Consider the following 19,346-nt stretch of genomic DNA (forward strand, 5'->3'; position numbering starts at 1 on the left):
AACAATATTCTGAATACAATGGATGTAATATCATTAAGAAGATGAAGCATCTGGGAAGCATGTCCTTGAAAACTGGTTTGAAAAACTTGGAAACTCGTCTTGGAAAACAGAACTCTAAGCTAATGTATACAAAAATCCTTTAAAATGTTTTGAAGACCAAGGCAGTAACTCCAGAAGCATAGTTCTTTATCTAGAGAAGGCATTCCTTCATAATGTTAGCAGCACTCTGAGTGCCTAGCCAAGTTTTAGATGGATAGACAGGTGAATGGATCTACATCATTAACATATTGCAGAACTTGCAAATAACCAGACCTTTCCGATAATATAATGGTTTGCTGCTTAAGTGAGTGGCTTCTTCTACCATAGAAAGGTTCACAAAGACGTTGGATGACTGTTCTAAAAAAGAAATAATAGACATTTTTGCACTGTGTGGAAAATCGGACTAGTTATTAGCTATAGGTTCTTAGAGATCAGTGGTCCCTGCCCACACAACATGGGGCACAAAGAAAAACTTCAGGTATACATTTTTGACTTGTTACACTAGCATAATATATTCTATCTTAACTATAACATAGTCTTTGATTTTAATTTTGGATAGAAATTTAACATCCCTTGTGGCCTAAGAGAAGTTAATTACCTTTTCTGACCTTGATTTGCTTATTATAATAATTAAGAGTTTAAATAAAATAATTTCCAAAGTTGCATTTACTGCAAAATGCCATAACATGATTCTGTGAGTCAAGGAAATTCTCTGGGGAACTGGTGGTATTGTCTATTACATATGCACTTGGTGTAGCTGTTTGGGTAAATAACATCACTCACTATGGACAGAGGATGCAATGGTCAGATGGCATCACTAACTGAATGGACATGAGTTTGAACAAATTCCGGGAGATAGTGAAGGACAGGGAAGCCTGGTATGCTGCAGTTCATGGAGTCACAAAGAATTGGGCACGACTTAGCAACTGAACACCACTATGGACAGAGGATTGTTTTTCTAGAAGCTGTCTTTGGAGATTTCAGTTAGAAATGAAGACATGCCACACATTTTTTGATGGAGAGTTTAATACACAGAACTATTTTGAAATCTTACAAAATCTTACTATTCTACCCAGGGTTATTAATATTGAAAATTTCCTTTCTCTGTGGTATAAGAATGATAAGTGCCAATTATTGATTTTTTAAACTCCAAGTGCTCCATAAACATTATCATACCAAGCACCCTACCTACTTATGTATCTACCTATGTATGTATGTATGTGTGTGTGTATATATATATATATATATATATATATATATATGTATCTTTCTGTCTAACCTAGGAATTGATGCTATAATTTTCCCAGTTTTACTAATGAAGAAACTGAGGTTTTCAGAAAATGAAATATCTTCTTAACCAATTAGTAGTGCTAAGTTCTGATACCAGGTTTGTCTGAGTCCAAAGCCAAGGTTCTTAACCTCTAAAATATTTCTGGATAGTTTAAATGGAGAAAATTTAGTAAGTACAGTATTTCAAATTTAGTCCCATCCTCTTGCATATAAGGGCTTCCCTAGTAGCTCAGCTTATAAAGAATCCACCTGCAATGCAGGAGACCCTGGTTCAATTCCTGGGTTTGGAAGATCCCCTACAGAAGGGATAGGCTACCCACTCTAGTACTCTTAGGCTTCATTGGTGGTTCAATTGGTAAAGGATCTGCCTGCATGCAGGAGACCTGGGTTCAATCCCTGGGTTGGGAAGATGCCCTGCAGAAGGGAAAGGCTTCCCACTCCAGTATTCTGGCCTGGAGAATTCCATGGTTTATAAAGTCCATGGGGTCACAAAGAGTCAGACATGACTGAGCGCCTTTCACTTTCACCTTTCTTTCATATATAGATAAATTGATCTCTTCTACCAAATTCACTCAGTGTCTTTCAATTTTGGTTCATATTGACTTTACAAAAATTATTTCTATTATCTTTTTTAAAGTTTCTCTTCAATTTCAAGAAATTTCTTTGTAGTTTTTTTCTTTATTGCACTTTTTTCACATTTGCCTTTCCACACCACTTCATTTATAATATACATCTGTGATGTTCTTTTACTTTGTATAATTTTAAGTCTCCAATTCCAAATAACAAGTAAAGCAGCACTAAATTATAAACTGTGTGGGTTTCTATCACTGTGTGAAAGGTATGTCATTTTTATATTTTTACCTTTCAAGCAACACGGATTGAACTATTCCTCATCAAAAGACTTCCTGTTCTTTCATATCTATTTTTGTATCTTTTCTGACACACTCTTGACATTCTTTTCCTAATGCCATTAACCCTGACTCTGTTCTCTACCTGTTGCATAAGAACTTAGATATTCATGGCCAGCTAGAACATTCTCAGTATAAAATATCAGAATGAAGATAATAAAAAAAAATTATAAAAGGTAATTTTTGCCATAATGTAATATCGAGAATACAAATGGTTATCTCATTACTCAACAAATCTGAAATCATAAAGGTAACAACATCAAATAGTACCAGAAAAACAGTAAAAATAAGAGAGCAAGCAAAAAATACTATATTTAATCTAACTTTGAAAGCTTTAAATCTCCTGAGGACTCAGTATTTTGCCTAGAAGTCCTTATAAACTTTGATGAAGATGAACTATTCTTCATAAAACAGGGATGTTATAGCATTTTGTTTGTAGTGTACCTTGTGGTAATCTTCCCTCCAGTCCTCGTATCTTGTTCCCTTGTATTGCTGCCAGTAACCACAACTCCACAGAGGTGGCCCATCATGGTTGAACCCAATCAGAGTAATCCTATTTTTCTTGCATAGTGGATCCCATGGCAAAAGGACTGGATCAACAATGAACATGTGACACAAGTCCAGTGAGATCTAAGGACAAGGTAACCGAGGAATTCTGGAGGAGCCACTTCTTGTCCTTCTTAGAAGAAGAGAAAGTTTTCAGAAGCCAAATATGTCTATTTTTGGAGGATGTGGAACTGAACACTAGAATTGCTATAGCCATCCTGCCCCCTGAGAGAAAGCCAGCCTCAGGAAAAGTTATTCCCACATAAAGCAAATAGAAATATACCAAGTCTGGAGTGTGTCCTGAAATGCATTTCCACTTATGTGAGCCAATCAAGCCTATTTCTTGTTAAGTCAGTTTGGATTGTGGTTTCTATTAATTAAACACACACATAAGGTGGCTCAGACAGTAAACAATCTGCCTGCAATGTGGGAGACCTGGGTTTGATCCCTGGGTCAGGAAGATCCCCTGGGGAAGGAAATGGCAACCCACTGAGTATTCTTGCCTGGAGAATTCCATGGACAGAGGAGCTTGGTGGACTATGGTCCATGGGGTCGCAAAGATTCTGATACAACAGAGTGACTAACACTTTCACTTTTTCAGTGGGCCCTAATTGATATGTCAGCCCTTTTGTTTCTTAATTTACCTATTTTTTCAATAATATAGAAATATATACAGGTATTATTATGATCAAATTGTGAAATCAAATAATTTAAATCATATCTCAATATTAGATGCTTTAGAAGAAACTAATCTACAGGGTTGTTTTAGGAAAGTAATAATATTGAACTTTGAGAGCCAAAGAAACCCTGAAAGATTATGTGTAAAATCTTTGAAATGTATAAAGCATACTAATAACAAAAGATAACCATTTCTCCTAAATTCTAATACAGCAGAAAAGTGTTACTAAAGTCCTTGACTCATTTGTATTATTTTTCTTTATTGTTAATCCAAGCTCTCCTCCTTAAGCTCCTAGTGACTTGATATGTTGGAGAAGACAATGGCACCCCACTCCATGGGGTCGCTAAGAGTCGGACACGACTGAGCGACTTCACTTTCACTTTTCACTTTCATGCATTGGAGAAGGAAATGGCAACCCACTCCAGTGTTCTTGCCTGGAGAATCCCAGGGACCGGGAACCCTGGTGGGCTGTCGTCTATGGGATCGCACAGAGTCGGACATGACTGAAGCGACTTAGCAGCAGCAGACTTGATATGTAAAAGTCTCCAACAGCATTATATGTCTGATGTATGAAGTCAAACCCTGCTGTGTGACTCTCAAGACCTTTCATAGTCTGAGTTCTTTCTGCTCTCCTCCTCTACCTACATATGTCAGCAGTCTCCTACCTGCACCTGCAGCTCCAGATCCTTCACAGTTTTGCTGCTCCTCTCCTCCCCTTCTCCATATATTCCATCTTAGCTTTTGCTTCTGTGCTTTTTGGTCAAGCCCTCGCCTCTCCCCTCCAACAGCAGTACTCTTCTCTGTACATAAGCTCTACCGCAGGACTTGGTTCTTTGGCCCTGATTATCTGTCATTGTGCATTCACCTCTAAAGCTTCAGTTTTCTCTGCAATTAGGTTGTCAGATCCTTGACAGCAAGGAATGAGACTGATTTCTCTTGTAATTCACTAAAGCTTCAACTACTGTGTAGTTGAGTAGATATTAAATGAGTATGTATTTGATCAATTGACCTTGCGCTGGCTATTTGTCTTACAGACTGTTGCATGGATCTAGAAAAAGATTTTAAATATCTGGATTGCCTTAGAACTGCCAGATATAGCAAATAAATATACAGGATGGCAAGTTAAATTTTACTTTCAAATAAATAACAAACTATTTAGTTTTAGCATAAGTATATCCAATGCAATATTTGGGGTATAATTATACTAAAAAATGGCTTGTTTAGTAGTTTAAAATTTAAATTTTACTGGATGTCCTTTATTTCATCTGGAAATTCTAAATGGACCTGACCTTAAAAACAAAACAAAAAACTGTGTTTAATTTCTTAAATTAGAGCTAAATATCACATTTATGAATTGTTTAACTTTATATAGTTTTGCCAATCAAGTCCTATAGCACATGAAGTTCTCTGCATCATTTCATCTAGCAGTGGCAACACATAAATTGAGTATTCATTATGTAAAAGTCACCATGCATCCTCCTGTACAGGGAAGCAAAAATGAATAAGATGCTTCCTCTGCCCTCAAGTAGTTTATAGCCTGGTAGAAGATACAGCTCATTTTAGTCCTGTTTCTACTTATGTGCAATGTGGATGTTAATCCATATGGCCAATTTTTTTTTAGGCCTGACCCAGCCCTTCTGGGCAAAGACTCAAGATGACACTATACATTTAGGTTATCAAAAATGAAGAATATTTGCTTTGAAGTATACATTAAATAGCTCCTGTCTCTGAAGTATTATATAAACACCATAATCCATCATCCTAAACGAAGATAATTTTCAAAAATTCTTTTGATCAGAACACTTTATTCTGCTTTTGATAATTGTTAGCTTTTATGATGCAGGGCTTCTCTGATAGCTCAATTGGTAAAGAATCTGCCTGCAATGCAGGAGACCCTGCTTTGATTCCTGGGTCAGGAAGATCTGCTGGAGAAGGGATAGGCTACCCACTCCAGTATTCCTGGGCTTCCCTTGTGGCTCAGCTGGTAAAGAATCTGCCTGCAATGTGGGAGACCTGGGTTTGATCCCTGGGTTGGGAAGATCCCCTGGAGAATGGAAAGGCTACCCATTCCAGTATTCTGGCCTGTACAATTCCATGGACTGTATAGTCCATGGGTTGCAAAGAGTCACTGAGCAACTTTCACCTTGTGATGGAGGATTTTTTTTTCTGGTTCTTGGATATTTAATGTGCATTTTTTAGCATAAGCAATAGAAATGTATTGCATGACATCTTTTTCTCTCTGAGCTATCACGTAAATTCTTCACAGGTAGATGCCATGCTAGCTACTTAATCCGAGTCACTTATTTAGGTGAACAATAGGATCCAATGATTTGGATTTTATCTTTCTGCTGTGTGGCCTTGTTTGCTTTAGCTAATGTCTCCAATCTTTCCTGGTCATAGGCAGTGTGTGTTTATGTGTGTGCAAAATTTGATATTAGTTAAATTTTTTTAGCTGCATGATATTTATAAGCTATATGCCATATAAACTCAGTGATATTTGTTATATTCAAAGATTTCAAATTCCAGAAACAACACCATGTTTTACATGACAGTATCCTTGATTTTTTGTGTGTATGTGTATGCATAAAAGCATTTCTTAGACTTAACATATAATTCAAGGCTTTAAAACAATGTTACCTTAACATACAATATACAAATTTTCAGTTCTGGAATAGAGAGTACCATATTTTCTCTTTCTTTTCTAAATATAAGCTATTGATCTCAACTCACCAATCTGTATTTTCTTGAAGAGTATCTTAAATTAAAATAAAAATGCATATCCCATAAAGTAATGATTTCCATGGTTATTAACATATCACAAGAAGTTACAAATGGAGTGGCATTAAAAAGTGATGAAACTATTGGGAAAAATTATGCTAACTTGAATGATTTGTCAATTACCTAGATAGAAGGCTATAGTTAGCATTATCATTATGCCAAGTCTTTGGAGCTATGAAATACTTATTTAAAGCATGTGTTTTAGGTTGTCAAAAATTACCTTTGGTAGCTCTTCAATTTGATTGGCATCTAGGTAAAGCTCCTCTAATGTCCGTTCAAAGTTAAAAACCTCCTTTGGCACCTGCTGAAGGCTGCAGTGGGAGTAGTCTAAAACGGAGATGATTTCTTCTTCACCTCGGAAACACCGGCACGGCACCAGGCGGCCAATGATCTTCCGCTTGGTGGTCATCTCCAGGCACTGCACTAGAGGGAAACAGAAAAAAAACAACAACTGCTTAACCACCAGCCTTGGAAGGCGTTCTTAAAATATTTAAAGCTTAGAAATTTAATTATGATTATATTTTATAATTACATAATGCTTTAAACAAGTTTACATAAGACATGCATATGGATTATATCATTTGATTCATAAACAGCTCTCAAAGGTATATAAGACAGATTTTTATTAACATCTAACAGATAAAGAAATGGATTCAGAAAGGGGCAGATAGTTCCCATTGTCACACAGGTTTGGAATGGCAGAACTGGACCAGAACACAATCCTGACTTAGTGCAAGGCTTACACTCACATTTGAAACATGGATCTATAATATAGATTTTTAAAATTTTATACTAATTGCAGTACAGGATAGAAAACTCCAGATTTGTTGGAAAAAATATATTTCCCTCATTTCTCTAAAATATTAAAAGTCAAGTTTTACCCATAAGGTTTATGATTTCCTCTTTTTGACTCAAATTTATTCCATTAATCAATAATTATCTATTGAATAGTGTGCTCTAGACATTCAACTATGTATGGGGGAGAGAGAAATAAATTGAACAAACTCCCTGTTGGAGACAGCTGTATTGGTTATTCACTTCAGAATAAGAATCTGTACTTATGAATGCTTTTATTTTAATGGGAGAAAACAATCATGGCAGAAATTTCTGTGATGTCCTGACATGTCTTTCGCTAGATTAGCACCAACCAAATGCCATAAAAACTTGCATGAATCGGTATCATGGCATCTACCACACTTCATTAAAGTTACTGTTTTTCAAGTCATTTTTGTCTAGACTCTAAGCCTCTTGAGGGTAAAAACTATTTTGTTCATTTTTACATTTATCTTGATTCTTGACATACAGTAGACAAGCAATAACCAATGTAAACTAAACAAATCAATTCATGAATGAACAGATGGATACATTTGAGAGTCTGTCCCCAACCACCATCAGATACTGGTAATTAGCTTGAAAATCTTCTCATTCTAACTAAAGGGTCACTATCTCTGGAATGTCTCAGGATAAATGAATAGCATCTTTCTCGGAGCTACCAGGCACTAATCTCATTGCTTCCTAATTATGTGTACTATTTCCCCATGTACTAGGTGGGTTCTTGAAGGAGAGGATCTTGTCTTTTTCATCTTTGAATTTATAGTAACAGTACAGTTTGCCATCTGCAGAAACAGCATTGAATGAGCATCAACTTGAAACTTGCATTTTATTCACTGATTTTACTTAACATAAACCTGTCACAGAAAAAGAAAGCAATAGTTGACAAAAACAATGCAGTATTTTGTTTTGAAATGGCTTAGATTAAATCAAATTTGGAGGCAAATGAATACAATGTGCTTAAGAGATGGTAAAAGTTCAACCTAAAGCCACCTTTATTCTTCCTTTAACTTATGAAATTTATAAAACTATATTTTGCAGCAGGTTCATGAGTCAGCTCTTACACATGGTTATTTGTACATGGTAATTTGTAGAAGGTTTATCTAAAAACATTAAAAAGATGACCTTTCTTCTCCATTAGTTTCTATCTCTCAAAATCCTACATTTCTCATTTCTGGGAGCTTGAATTGGGAAATGTTATTTTACCTGACCTTACCTGAAAGCCCTGATTATAGGCTGATCTCTATATAGGATCTAGCACATATTAACAGCCAGTAAATGCAACTAATATCTGACACATACTAAACATTTGCTAGGTGCCTAGTATATGTCAGACACTGACACATATATACTGTCGTATATATATACGTATATATGTACCTAGTATATGTCAAATATACTCGGTACCTAGAAAATGTTTCTTGAGGTTATTGTAGTTGTAAAAGGTAAGTGATGATGGCTCAGACTATGAGAGTAGCAGTAAGAATGGGAAGAAGTGATGGACCGCCAAGGTATTTAAGAAGCAGAATCCCTAGCATGGGCGATGGATTAAATGAGAAAGTGGAAAGGGTACTGTAGGGAGAATTCTTGAAAAATTCCCAAGTTTTTAATTTAAGTCTCTAGTAGCCACATGACTACTCAGCTGTGATGCCATAAAGCTGACTCAAGGCATTTATCCTATCTATCTCTATGATTCACAGCTGATGAATCAATTGTCCATACATGGTTTTTACCCAGTACTTTACACTCACCCTTTAGTGCCAAACCATGTGGCTATTTCTTGATACCCATCTGTTGTTTCAACTGCAATTTTTTTATTATGAAGAGAAAAGAGAATATCCAAGCCTGTACCTGAACCATTTGGTCAGAGTGTCTACCGTCCAGGAAGCCTTTTGCAATTTAATGCACTTTTAGTACTGCTTTCCCTTTCATTGAAAGCATTGTTCCTCTGATAATGTCATTGCCTGCCAGTAACCTCTTTCTTTAGTTCAGTTCAGTTTAGTCACTCAGTCATGTTCGACTCTTTGTGACCCCACAGACTGCAGCACATCAGGCTTCCCTGTCCATCACAAACTCCTGGAACATGCTCAAACTCATGTCCATCGAGTCGATGATGCATCCAACCAGGAGATGGTTGTCGTCCCCTTCTCCTCTTGCCTTCAATCTTGCCCAGCATCAGAGTCTTTTCTAATGAGTTCCTTCTTCACAACAGGTGGCCAAAGTATTGGAGCTTCAGCTTCAGCATCAGTCATACCAATGAATATTCAGTACTGATATTTTTAACAATTGACTAGTTTGATCTCTTTGCTGTCAAAGGGACTCTCAAGCATCTTCTCCAACACCACAGTTCAAAAGCATTAATTTTTCAATACTCAGAGTTTGTTATGGTCCAACTCTTGCACCCATACATGACTACTGGAAAAACCATAGCTTTGACTTGATGGACATTTGTCAGCAAAGTAATGTTTCTGCTTTTTTATATGCTGTCTAGGTTTGTCATAGCTTTCTTCCAAGGAACAAGTGTCTTTTAATTTTGTGGCTGCAGTCAACATCTGCAGTGATTTTGGAGCCCAAGAAAATAAAGTCTGTCGCTCTTTCCACTGTTTCCCCATCTATTTGCCATGAAGTGAGGGGACTAGATGCCATGATCTTCATTTTTTGAATGTTGAATTTGAAGCCAAACTTTTCACTCTTCTCTTTAACTTTCATCAGGAGGCTCTTTAGTTATTCTTCACTTTCTGCCATAAGGGTAGTGTCATCTGCATATCTGAGGTTACTGATATTTCTCCCAGCATTCTTGATTACAGCTTGTGCTTCATCCAGCCCAGTGTTTCTCATGATGTACTCTGCATAGAAGTTAAATAAGCAGTGTGACAGTAAACAGCCTGGCGTACTCCTTTCCCAATTTGGAACCAGTCCATTGTTCCATGTCCAGTTCTAACTATAGCTTCTTGACTTGCATATGGGTTTCATAGGAGGCAGGTAAGGTGGTCTGGTATTCCCATCTCTTGAAGAACTTTCCACAGTTTGTTGTGATCCACACATTCAAAGGCTTTAGCATAGTCAATGAAGCAGAAGTAGACGTTTATCTGGAATTCTCTTGCTTTTTCTATGATCCAATGGATGTTGGCAATTTGATTTCTGGTTCCTCTGCCTTTTCTAAATCCAGCTTGAGCATCTGGAAATTCTCATACTGTTAAAGCCTAGCTTGGAGAATTTTGAGCAGTACTTTGCTAGCATGTGAGATGAGTGCAATTGCGCAGTAGTTTGACCATTCTTTGGCACTCCCTTTCTTTGGCAATGAAAACTGACCTTTTCCAGTCTGTGGCCACTGCTGAGTCTTCCAAATTTACTGGCATATTGAGTTCAGCACTTTAACAGCATCATCTTTTAGGATTTGAAATAGCTCAGCTAGAACTTTATCACCTCCACTAGCTTTGTTTGTAGTGATGCTTCCTAAGACCCACTTGACTTGTACTCCAGGATGTCTGGACCTAGGTGAGTGATCATACTATCGTGGTCATCTGGATCATTAATATCTTCTTTGTATAGTTTTTCTGTGTATTCTTGCTACCTCTTTGAAATGTCTTCTGCTTCTGTTAGGTCCATACCATTTCTGTCCTTTATTGTACCCATCTTTGCCTGAAATGTTCCCTTGGTATCTCTAATTTTCTTGAAGAGATCTCTAGTCTTTCCCATCCTATCATTTTTCTCTATTTCCTTTGCACTGATCACTTAGGAGGACTTTCTTATCTCTTCTTGCAATTCTTTGGAAATCTGCATTCAGATGGATATATCTTTCCTTTTCTCCTTTGCTTTTCCTTCTCTTCTTTTCTCAGCTATTTGAAAGGCCTCCTCAGACAACCACATGCCTTTCTTTTTCTTGGGGATGGTTCTACTCTTTCTCATCTCAGTTCACTACCTCTAGAACCCATTGATGACTTTGGTATCTAATTTATGGATTATTTATTCATTGTAACTCTTTCCATTCCTGATTTATACTCCTTAGACATAATAGCTTTCAACTTTTCCACCCTAAATTTCTAAGAAACTTAATTGTAATGCTACTCCATGATTTTTCCCTTACAGATTTTTGCTATATAACATGGTGGTTTACCTTTCTTCTAACAAAGTTTCACACACTTATAACCAACCAAAATATATATAGCAATTTTGTTTTAAATTAATAATACTTATTTTACTATAGCTATAAATATCACTACAATTTAATTACATTTTATTTCTTCTGCATCTTTTTATTTCTTTAAAAATTGCTTTACGTATTTCTTTGTTTTGGTTTTTTTATGTATCTTTCACTCATTCAAGTTGCTATCTCCTCTTCTCTTGGTATAGTGAAAAATGTGTCATTTATACTCAAGGATAATCCTTCAGGAGCACTCTACCTTCCTGTTTCTGTCTGGAGTGGTTCCTTTTCTAGATCTTACACACACACACACACACACACACACACACACAAGTGTATGTCTGTATATGTGTGTGCATGTGTGTCTGTGCATGTGTGTGTGTGAGTTTGATCCTAGAATATCTCTTCATTGTCGTTCTGTAAATTTTACATTTCCTTCTTCTGTTTTATTCTTATTTCCTGAACCCTTTGTCTTTTTCTTTCTAGACTTATTGGACTATAACAGTCAATGGTGAAATATAACATCCAGTAACTCATTGAGAGAGAATATACAGCAGGAACATGCTTTAGACCTCTGCATATGTGATCATGGTTTCATTTCACCTACAAATAAATTTAAAGCTTGGTCGGATATATACTTCTAGGTCAGAAGTAATTCTCTTTACAAATTTGAAGTCATTTTTAATATATTATTTTCTAGCTTTTAAGGTTGTTGTCAGGAAATCTAACTCCATTACGATTCAAATTCCTGTTTTACACCCACTTTCCCCTCTGCCAGAACATTTTAGAACTTTTATCTTATTCTTAGTCTTTTGAAATTTCATGACGATATGCTTTGGTATGTTTTTATTCATTTGCTGGGTACTCAATGGGCCCTTTCACTTTGAAAGCACTTATCCTTCTGTTGTTAAATTTTCTAATATTTTTTTAATTGAGAATTTCCTCCTCTTCATTGTTTTTATTTTCTTTTTATGCCATCCTGATTAATTGGACCTACTTCTTAGAATTACCTGGTAACTAAATTATTTTTTCTTTTGTAATTTTCGTGCCTTTGTCTTTTTATTTTATTTTCTGAGAGATTGTCTCAACTTCATCTTCTAAATCTCCTGTATTATCTTTTATCAGGTAACATATTCATACTGTCCAAAAATTATTTATTCCTTCTTAAATCATGCTCCTTTTTCACAGTGAAAGTTAAAGTAAAGTCACTCAATCGTGTCTGACTCTGTGACCCCATGGACTGTAGCCTACCAGGTCTGACTCTGTGACCCTGTGGACTGTAGCCTATCAGGCTCCTCCCTCTATGGGATTCTCCAGGCGAGGATACTGGAGTGGGTTGCCATTTCCTTCTCCAGGGGATCTTCCCGATCCGGGATCTTCCTTCTCCAGGGGATCTAACCTGGGTCTCTCGCATTGCAGGCAGATGCTTTAACCTCTGAGCCACCAGGGAAAACCCCTTTTTCATAGTATCATGATTCTATTTCAGGGTGCCATATCACTTTCATTTCTCTCAGAAGATATCGTTGTTAAGTTGCTAAGTCAAGTCTGAATCTTTGCAACCCTATGGATTGAAGAATGCCAGGCTTCTCTCCTTCACTATCTCCTGGAGTTTGCTCAAATTCATGTTCACTGAGTTGATGATGCTATCTAATCATCACATCCTCTCTCACTCCCTTCTCCTCCTGTCTTCAGTCATTCCCAGCATCAGGGTCTTTTCCAATGATTTGGCTCTTTGCATCAGGTACCCAAAGATTTGGAGCTTCAGCTTCAGCATCAGTCCTTCCCATGAATATTTAGGGTTGATTTCCTTTAGGATTGATTGGCTTGATCTCCTTCCAGTTGAAGGGACTCTCAAGAGTCTTTTCCAGCACTACAATTTGATGGACTTTTTTGGGTGTGTGCCTTTTCCCCCTTGCTCCTAGTATTTATTCTCAGTTCTCTTTTCTCTTTGTTTCTTTTGGTCTTTATCTTTCATGATAGAGGTTTTTCACAAGTATCTGGTGATCCCTGGCTGTCCTTCAATTTTGAAGAGTGACTCCCTACAGAGCTAATTGGAAGCTTTGTATGCATAATAGGTTTCACTGCAGGATGACTGGCTGTAAGTCAAAGAATGTTCTGGTCTTCTGCCTGAGGCATAACTATGCAGTTTTGTAAATAAGGACCTAAGTCAGTTTTTCTATTTTCACTAAGTTTCTCCAGTCCTTTGTCTGATACTTTTCTCCAAGACTCTCAAGGAGAGTTATGAAACAAATTAATTTTTGTATCTCTTTGTGGAGAAGGATATGGCAACCCATTCCAAGTCTTGCCTGGAGAATCCTGTGGACGGAGGATCCTGGTGGGCTGCCGTCTATGGGGTCGCACGGGGTCGCACAGAGTCGGACACAACTGAAGCGACTTAGCATACATGCATGCGTGTGGGTATGTTATAATGTAGCTGACAATGTACTTTTTATAGAGATAAATATAAACTACATTGTCTTTCCCTGTCTTCTTAAAATTTGTTGAAATCTCTTATCTCTTGGTGTCTTTTCTTCAATTTTCTCTCTCCTTGTGAGTATATGCATTTAAAATTTTCTTTTAGTTTGGTGGAATTTTGGTTGTAAGTTCAGCTCAAGGTAAGTGGGGGATTAACTTCCATGTTTAAAAGAAAGTTTTCTTTTCTTTAATCCCCTTCATACTTTTAATTCCTTCTTATCTGACCTACTAGGAGCATTGGACTAGAACTACATTTTTCTTTCACAAACACTCTTTCCTTTCGCTCCCGATTTCACACTCTTCTGACTTTTATCCTTTTGCTCAGGTTTCTCAATTTCAGTCTTTTAAGAAGATCCATCTTCTCTTCCAAACATTGACATTTAAAATATTAGCATTATTCCCCAGCTAGTCTTGTTACCCTTTTAATTGTATGCTCTCTCCCTTTCAGTCTTTATAATCTCATGCACCTTTCCCAACTCTTTTCATTTAACTTTGATGAGTGATGGCTATGAAGTTTTTCAAATTTCTACTCAGATTTATTTCCCTCATCATTTCCACTTTGTGTTTTATGAACATCTCAAACATAACAATGTTCAAAATTGAAGTGATATTTTTCAAAGATATGAGTCTATCATCATGGTCAAGAATTTAGACTCTGAAGCCAATTCCTTGGCTGTATGACTCTCAGCAAATATTTAAGCTCTATCTGTTTAGTCATCTCTAAAATCAGAGTACATACCAAGCTTGTAGAATTGCATCATCTAATTTTAAGTATTCACTAAGTGTTCTGCCCAAACCTCCTCTTCCTGTGTTCTCAGTCTCAGAGAACAGCTACACAGTTCACATAGATTCTCAAGATAGAAAGCTCAGCAATATCTGTGACTCCTCTCATTCTCTCACTTTCCACATCCAACAATCACCAAGTCCGAATCCTTCAATAGCCAAAACTTATCTTGATTCAGGAATATTTTTCTTCATTTCAACTCCCCAGCAATGTTGTTCAATTATTATCTCCTGCCTGTGCACCTGTCTCTCTCACTCTATTCTTCTCCCACCACAGTGAAGCTGGGGGGACCTTTTAAAAACACAAATATTATGTCACCTTCTTACTTCAAATACTTCAATGTCTCCTCTCTGCCTTCCAGACAAAGTCAAAAGTTTTTTTTTTATTGTGACTTGCAAGTATGATATTGTCCTCTGGACTGACTGCAGCCCTCCACTCTCAGATCCAGCACTCTGTTCTGCCTGGTTAGGCGCCACTCTTCTTGTTTTTGATGCCCTTTGTAATTGTGGCTTCTTTTGCCACAATCAGGACTACCTGATCTTTTTTTCTATGAGGGTCTTCATAAATACCTCTGCTTTTGCTCAGGGCACATTTCCTTGCTCTTTTCTAAAAATTTAGTTTAGAAGGGAAAATAGCCTCTCTTTATGCAATATGTTCCAACTGTGTCCTCTTCTTTATATGTTCCAACTGTATGCTGCAATATCCTTTGATCACATTTTGATTACTTATTCAAATAAATCTTGTTCACTAGATTGACACCTCTGTAAGGAGAGGGACCATGTCTAGCCTTTCAACAATATATATTTTCAGTAACTTTAGTATTTAATATCTGGTTCAGAATAAGTACTTTAAAAACATTAACTGTATTAGTGAAAGAATATGAGAACTAAAGATGATTATAATGACTTTTATTTATATAGCTTTGGAAAATTTCAAAACAATTTATAATCTATTATCTTGTTTTGTCAAGACAAATAGACATCCATATTGTATTTCAATAATAAACTAATCAAGGTTTAGTGAGTTTGTGATGTGCATAAGGTCACACACAGAGTAATTAGTAGACTGAGATTAGATCTCATTTTTCCTGACCCCAAAGCCACCATTTTTTCCCCATTAGCAGACAATGCATTGCATTTACGGTGATATTTAGAAAGCAATATTTGAAAATTTATCAAACATGAATTTATCAGTAGTTTTAGCACACACACACACACACACACACATTTGATGGTTATCTATACACAGAATACTTCATAGGTACAAATAGAATGAAGGGGTAGCAGTGAGGGAAATAACTTTGTTCTCTTTTATCTGATGATAAAGAGTTTAAGCTTTTATGAATGTCAAAAGTATGGAAATATCATAAGGTAGGATGAAAAAAGTGTTTCCAGAATTGAGTAGGTCATAACACACAAGAAAGCACATAAATGTGACACACATAACATACAGAAGCATCATTTGCTTTCTTCCTGAAACACGACCATTGCCTGGTATACTGTAGAAGTGTGCAGCTTCACGTCTAGTATATGGACTTTGACTCAGAAGCAACCTGATTTCGTGTTTTACTACATACCCTTAGGAAATATCCCAAAGAGGGATTTTTAGATTTTCAGGTTTTCAAAGGGACTTAAAAAGGCAAGAGAAAAATATTAATCTCTTCCTGTTAATATCCTTCCAATAAATTCCATAAATCAAAGTTGAGAGTATTATTTTTTAGATTCTCACTGCATAGATTCTCTTCTCTCTTGAACCTTATTTTTTAAAATATAAGTAGAAGAGCTAAAGGGAATTTTTCTACAACCAAAGCATACGGCCAACAGTCTCCCTATCAACACTCTCTGAATCAAATGCATTTAAATAGCAGCGCTCACTAACACAGGCTAAACTAGCTGAAGAAGCAGAAAGACTCATCTAGATATATTCCTCAAATCCTTCTCTATTCATAATTTAAACCAAAGAGAGTTTTGACCACTTGAGAATCATGCCTGCAGAGGTTGACTCAAGCAATAATATGTGTATCAAAACATCTGATTTTCAGTACCTTTGCATTCTCTAGGATTTTTAGACTGATTGTGCCAATTTTCTTCAATTTAAGTCTGAATTTGGCAATAAGGAGTCATGATCTGAGCCACAGTCAGCTCCTGGTCTTGTTTTTGCTGACTGTATAGAGCTTCTCCCTCTTTGGCTGCAAAGAATATAATCAATCTGATTTTGCTGTTGACTATCTGGCAATATCCATGTGTAGAGACTTCTCTTGTGTTGTTGGAAGAGGGTGTTTGCTATGACCAGTGTGTTCTCTTGCAAAATGCTATTAGCCTTTGCCCTGCTTCATTCTGTATTCCAAGGCCAAATTTGCTTGTCACTCCAGGTGTTTCTTGACTTCCTACTTTTGCATTCCAGTCCCCTATAATGAAAAGGACGTCTTTTGGGGGTGTTAGTTCTAAAAGGTCTTGTAGGTCTTCATAGAACCATTCAACTTCAGCTTCTTCAGTGTTACTGGTTGGGGCATAGACTTGGATTACCATGATATTGAATGGTTTGCCTTGGAAATGAACAGAGATCATTGTGTTGTTTTTGAGATTGCATCCAAGTACTGCATTTCAGACTCTTTTGTTGACCATGATGGCTACTCCATTTCTTCTAAGGGATTCCTGCCCACAGTAGTAGATATAATGGTCATCTGATTTAAATTCACCCATTCCAGTCCATCTTAGTTCACTGATTCCTAGAATGTCTATGTTCACTCTTGCCATCTCCTGTTTGACCACTTCCAATTTGCCTTGATTCATGGACCTAACATTCCAAGTTCCTATGCAATATTGCTCTTTACAGCATCAAATCTTGCTTCTATCACCAGTCCCATTTACAACTGGGTGTTGTTTTTGCTTTGGCTCCATCCCTTCATTCTTTCTGGAGTTATTTCTCCACTGATCTCCAGTAGCATATTGGGCACCTACTGACCTGGGGAGTTCATCTTTCAATGTCCTATCTTTTTGCCTTTTCATACTGTTCATGGGGTTCTCTAGGCAAGAATACTGAAGTGGTTTGCCATTCCCTTCTCCAGTGGACCACATTCTGTCAGACCTCTCCACCATGAGCCGTCTGTCTTGGGTGGCCCCACATGGCATGGCTCAGTTTCATTGAGTTAGAGAAGGCTACAGTCCATGTGATCAGATTGGCTGATCTCTAAGCCAGGCTTCAGCAATACATGAACCATGAACTTCCAGTGTTCAAGTTAGTTTTAGAAAAGGCAGAGGAAACAGAGATCAAATTGCCAACATCTGCTGAATCATCAAAAAAGCAAGAGAGTTCCAGAAAAACATCTATTTCTGCTTTATTGACTATGTCAAAGCCTTTGACTGTATGAATCACAATAAACTGTGGAAACTTCTTAAAGAGATGGGAATACCAGACCACCTGACCTGCCTCTTGAGAAACCTGTATACAGGTCAAGAAGCAACAGTTAGAACTGGACATCATGGAACAACAGACTGGCTCCAAATAGGAAAAGGAGTACGTCAAGGCTGTATAGTGTCACCCTGCTTATTTAACTTATATGCAGAGTACATCATGAGAAATGCTAGGCTGAAGAAGCACAACCTGGGATCAAGATTGCCGGGAGAAATGTCAATAACCTGATATGCAGATGACACCACCCTTATGGTAGAAAGTGAAGAAGAACTAAAAAGTCTCTCAATGAAAGTGAAAGAGGAGAGTGAAAAAGTTGGTTTAAAGCTCAACATTCAGAAAACTAAGATCATGGCCTCTGGTCCTATCACTTCATGGCAAATAGGTGGGGAAACAGTGGAAACAGAGACTGACTTTATTTTTCTGGGCTCCAAAATCACTGCAGATGGTGATTGCAGCCATGAAATTAAAAGATGCTTGCTCCTTGGAAGGAAAGTTATGACCAACCTAGACAGCATATTGAAAAGCAGAGACATTACTTTGGCCACAAAGGTCCATCTAGTCAAGGCTATGGCTTTTCCAGTAGTCATGTATGGACGTGAGAGTTGGAATATAAAGAAAGCTGAGCACCGAAGAATTGATGCTTTTGAACTGTGTTTGGAGAAGACTCTTGAGAGTCTCTTGGACTGCAAGGAGATCCAACCAGTCCATCCTAACGGAGACCAATCCTGGGTGTTCATTGGAGGGACTGATGTTGAACCTGAAACTCCAATACTTTTGCCACCTGATGCGGAGAGCTGACTCATTTGAAAAGACCCTGATGCTGGGAAAGATTGAGGGCAGGAGAAGGGGATGACAGTGGATGAGATGGTTGTATGGCATCACTGACACAATGGACATGTGTTTGGGTGGACTCTGGGAGTTGGTGATGGATAGGGAGGCCTGGCATGCTACGATTCATGGGGTCGCAAAGAGTTGGACACGACTGAGTGACTGAACTGAACTGAACTGAACTGATGCCAATTTTATCTTTGCCTAATATTTCATCCCTGGAAAGTTAAAAGGACAATGGCAAGTTCAATCTTTCCAAGATTTCTTGTGATAAATACTCTGGCTGTCCTCATCAGTTGGCACAGTCTTACATTTTTCAAATGACAAACATTTCTAATTTATTCACTGAGAAACCCTTTGCCACAGGAATATGGAAAGCTGCCAATCTCTCTCCATGTCCTACTCCAAGAAACATCTTTAAAACCATTACTTCACCTGAAGTAGTCTCTGAAATTCCCTCATCAAGACAGCAAACATGGTGATTCTTGGACTCCAAGTGGTGCATCTGAGGCTTGTTTGTTTTTTGACTGTTCACACACTCACATTTCAAAGATACTCAGATTGCATGGGTTTGTTTTCATCTTATCATTACAATATCTGAAAGCCTGCAAGTGTTATCCACAATTTGAT

General features: G+C 37.3%; 1 protein-coding gene across 8 annotated transcripts in view; it reads right to left on the reverse strand.

Annotated features, from left to right (window-relative positions):
• The window catches only part of LRRC7 (leucine rich repeat containing 7), a 631,844-nt gene that overhangs the window by 405,457 nt on the left and 207,041 nt on the right, over positions 1 to 19,346 (reverse strand). For all 8 annotated transcript variants that reach the window (XM_070786332.1, XM_070786329.1, XM_070786328.1 and 5 more), the window contains one exon: positions 6,461 to 6,663. In XM_070786332.1, the coding sequence (XP_070642433.1) occupies positions 6,461 to 6,663 (203 nt within the window). The remainder of the gene's footprint in view (positions 1 to 6,460; positions 6,664 to 19,346) is intronic.

Source organism: Bos indicus, chromosome 3, assembly GCF_029378745.1.
Source record: "Bos indicus isolate NIAB-ARS_2022 breed Sahiwal x Tharparkar chromosome 3, NIAB-ARS_B.indTharparkar_mat_pri_1.0, whole genome shotgun sequence".
In the NCBI taxonomy this organism is placed as follows: Eukaryota; Metazoa; Chordata; class Mammalia; order Artiodactyla; family Bovidae; genus Bos; species Bos indicus.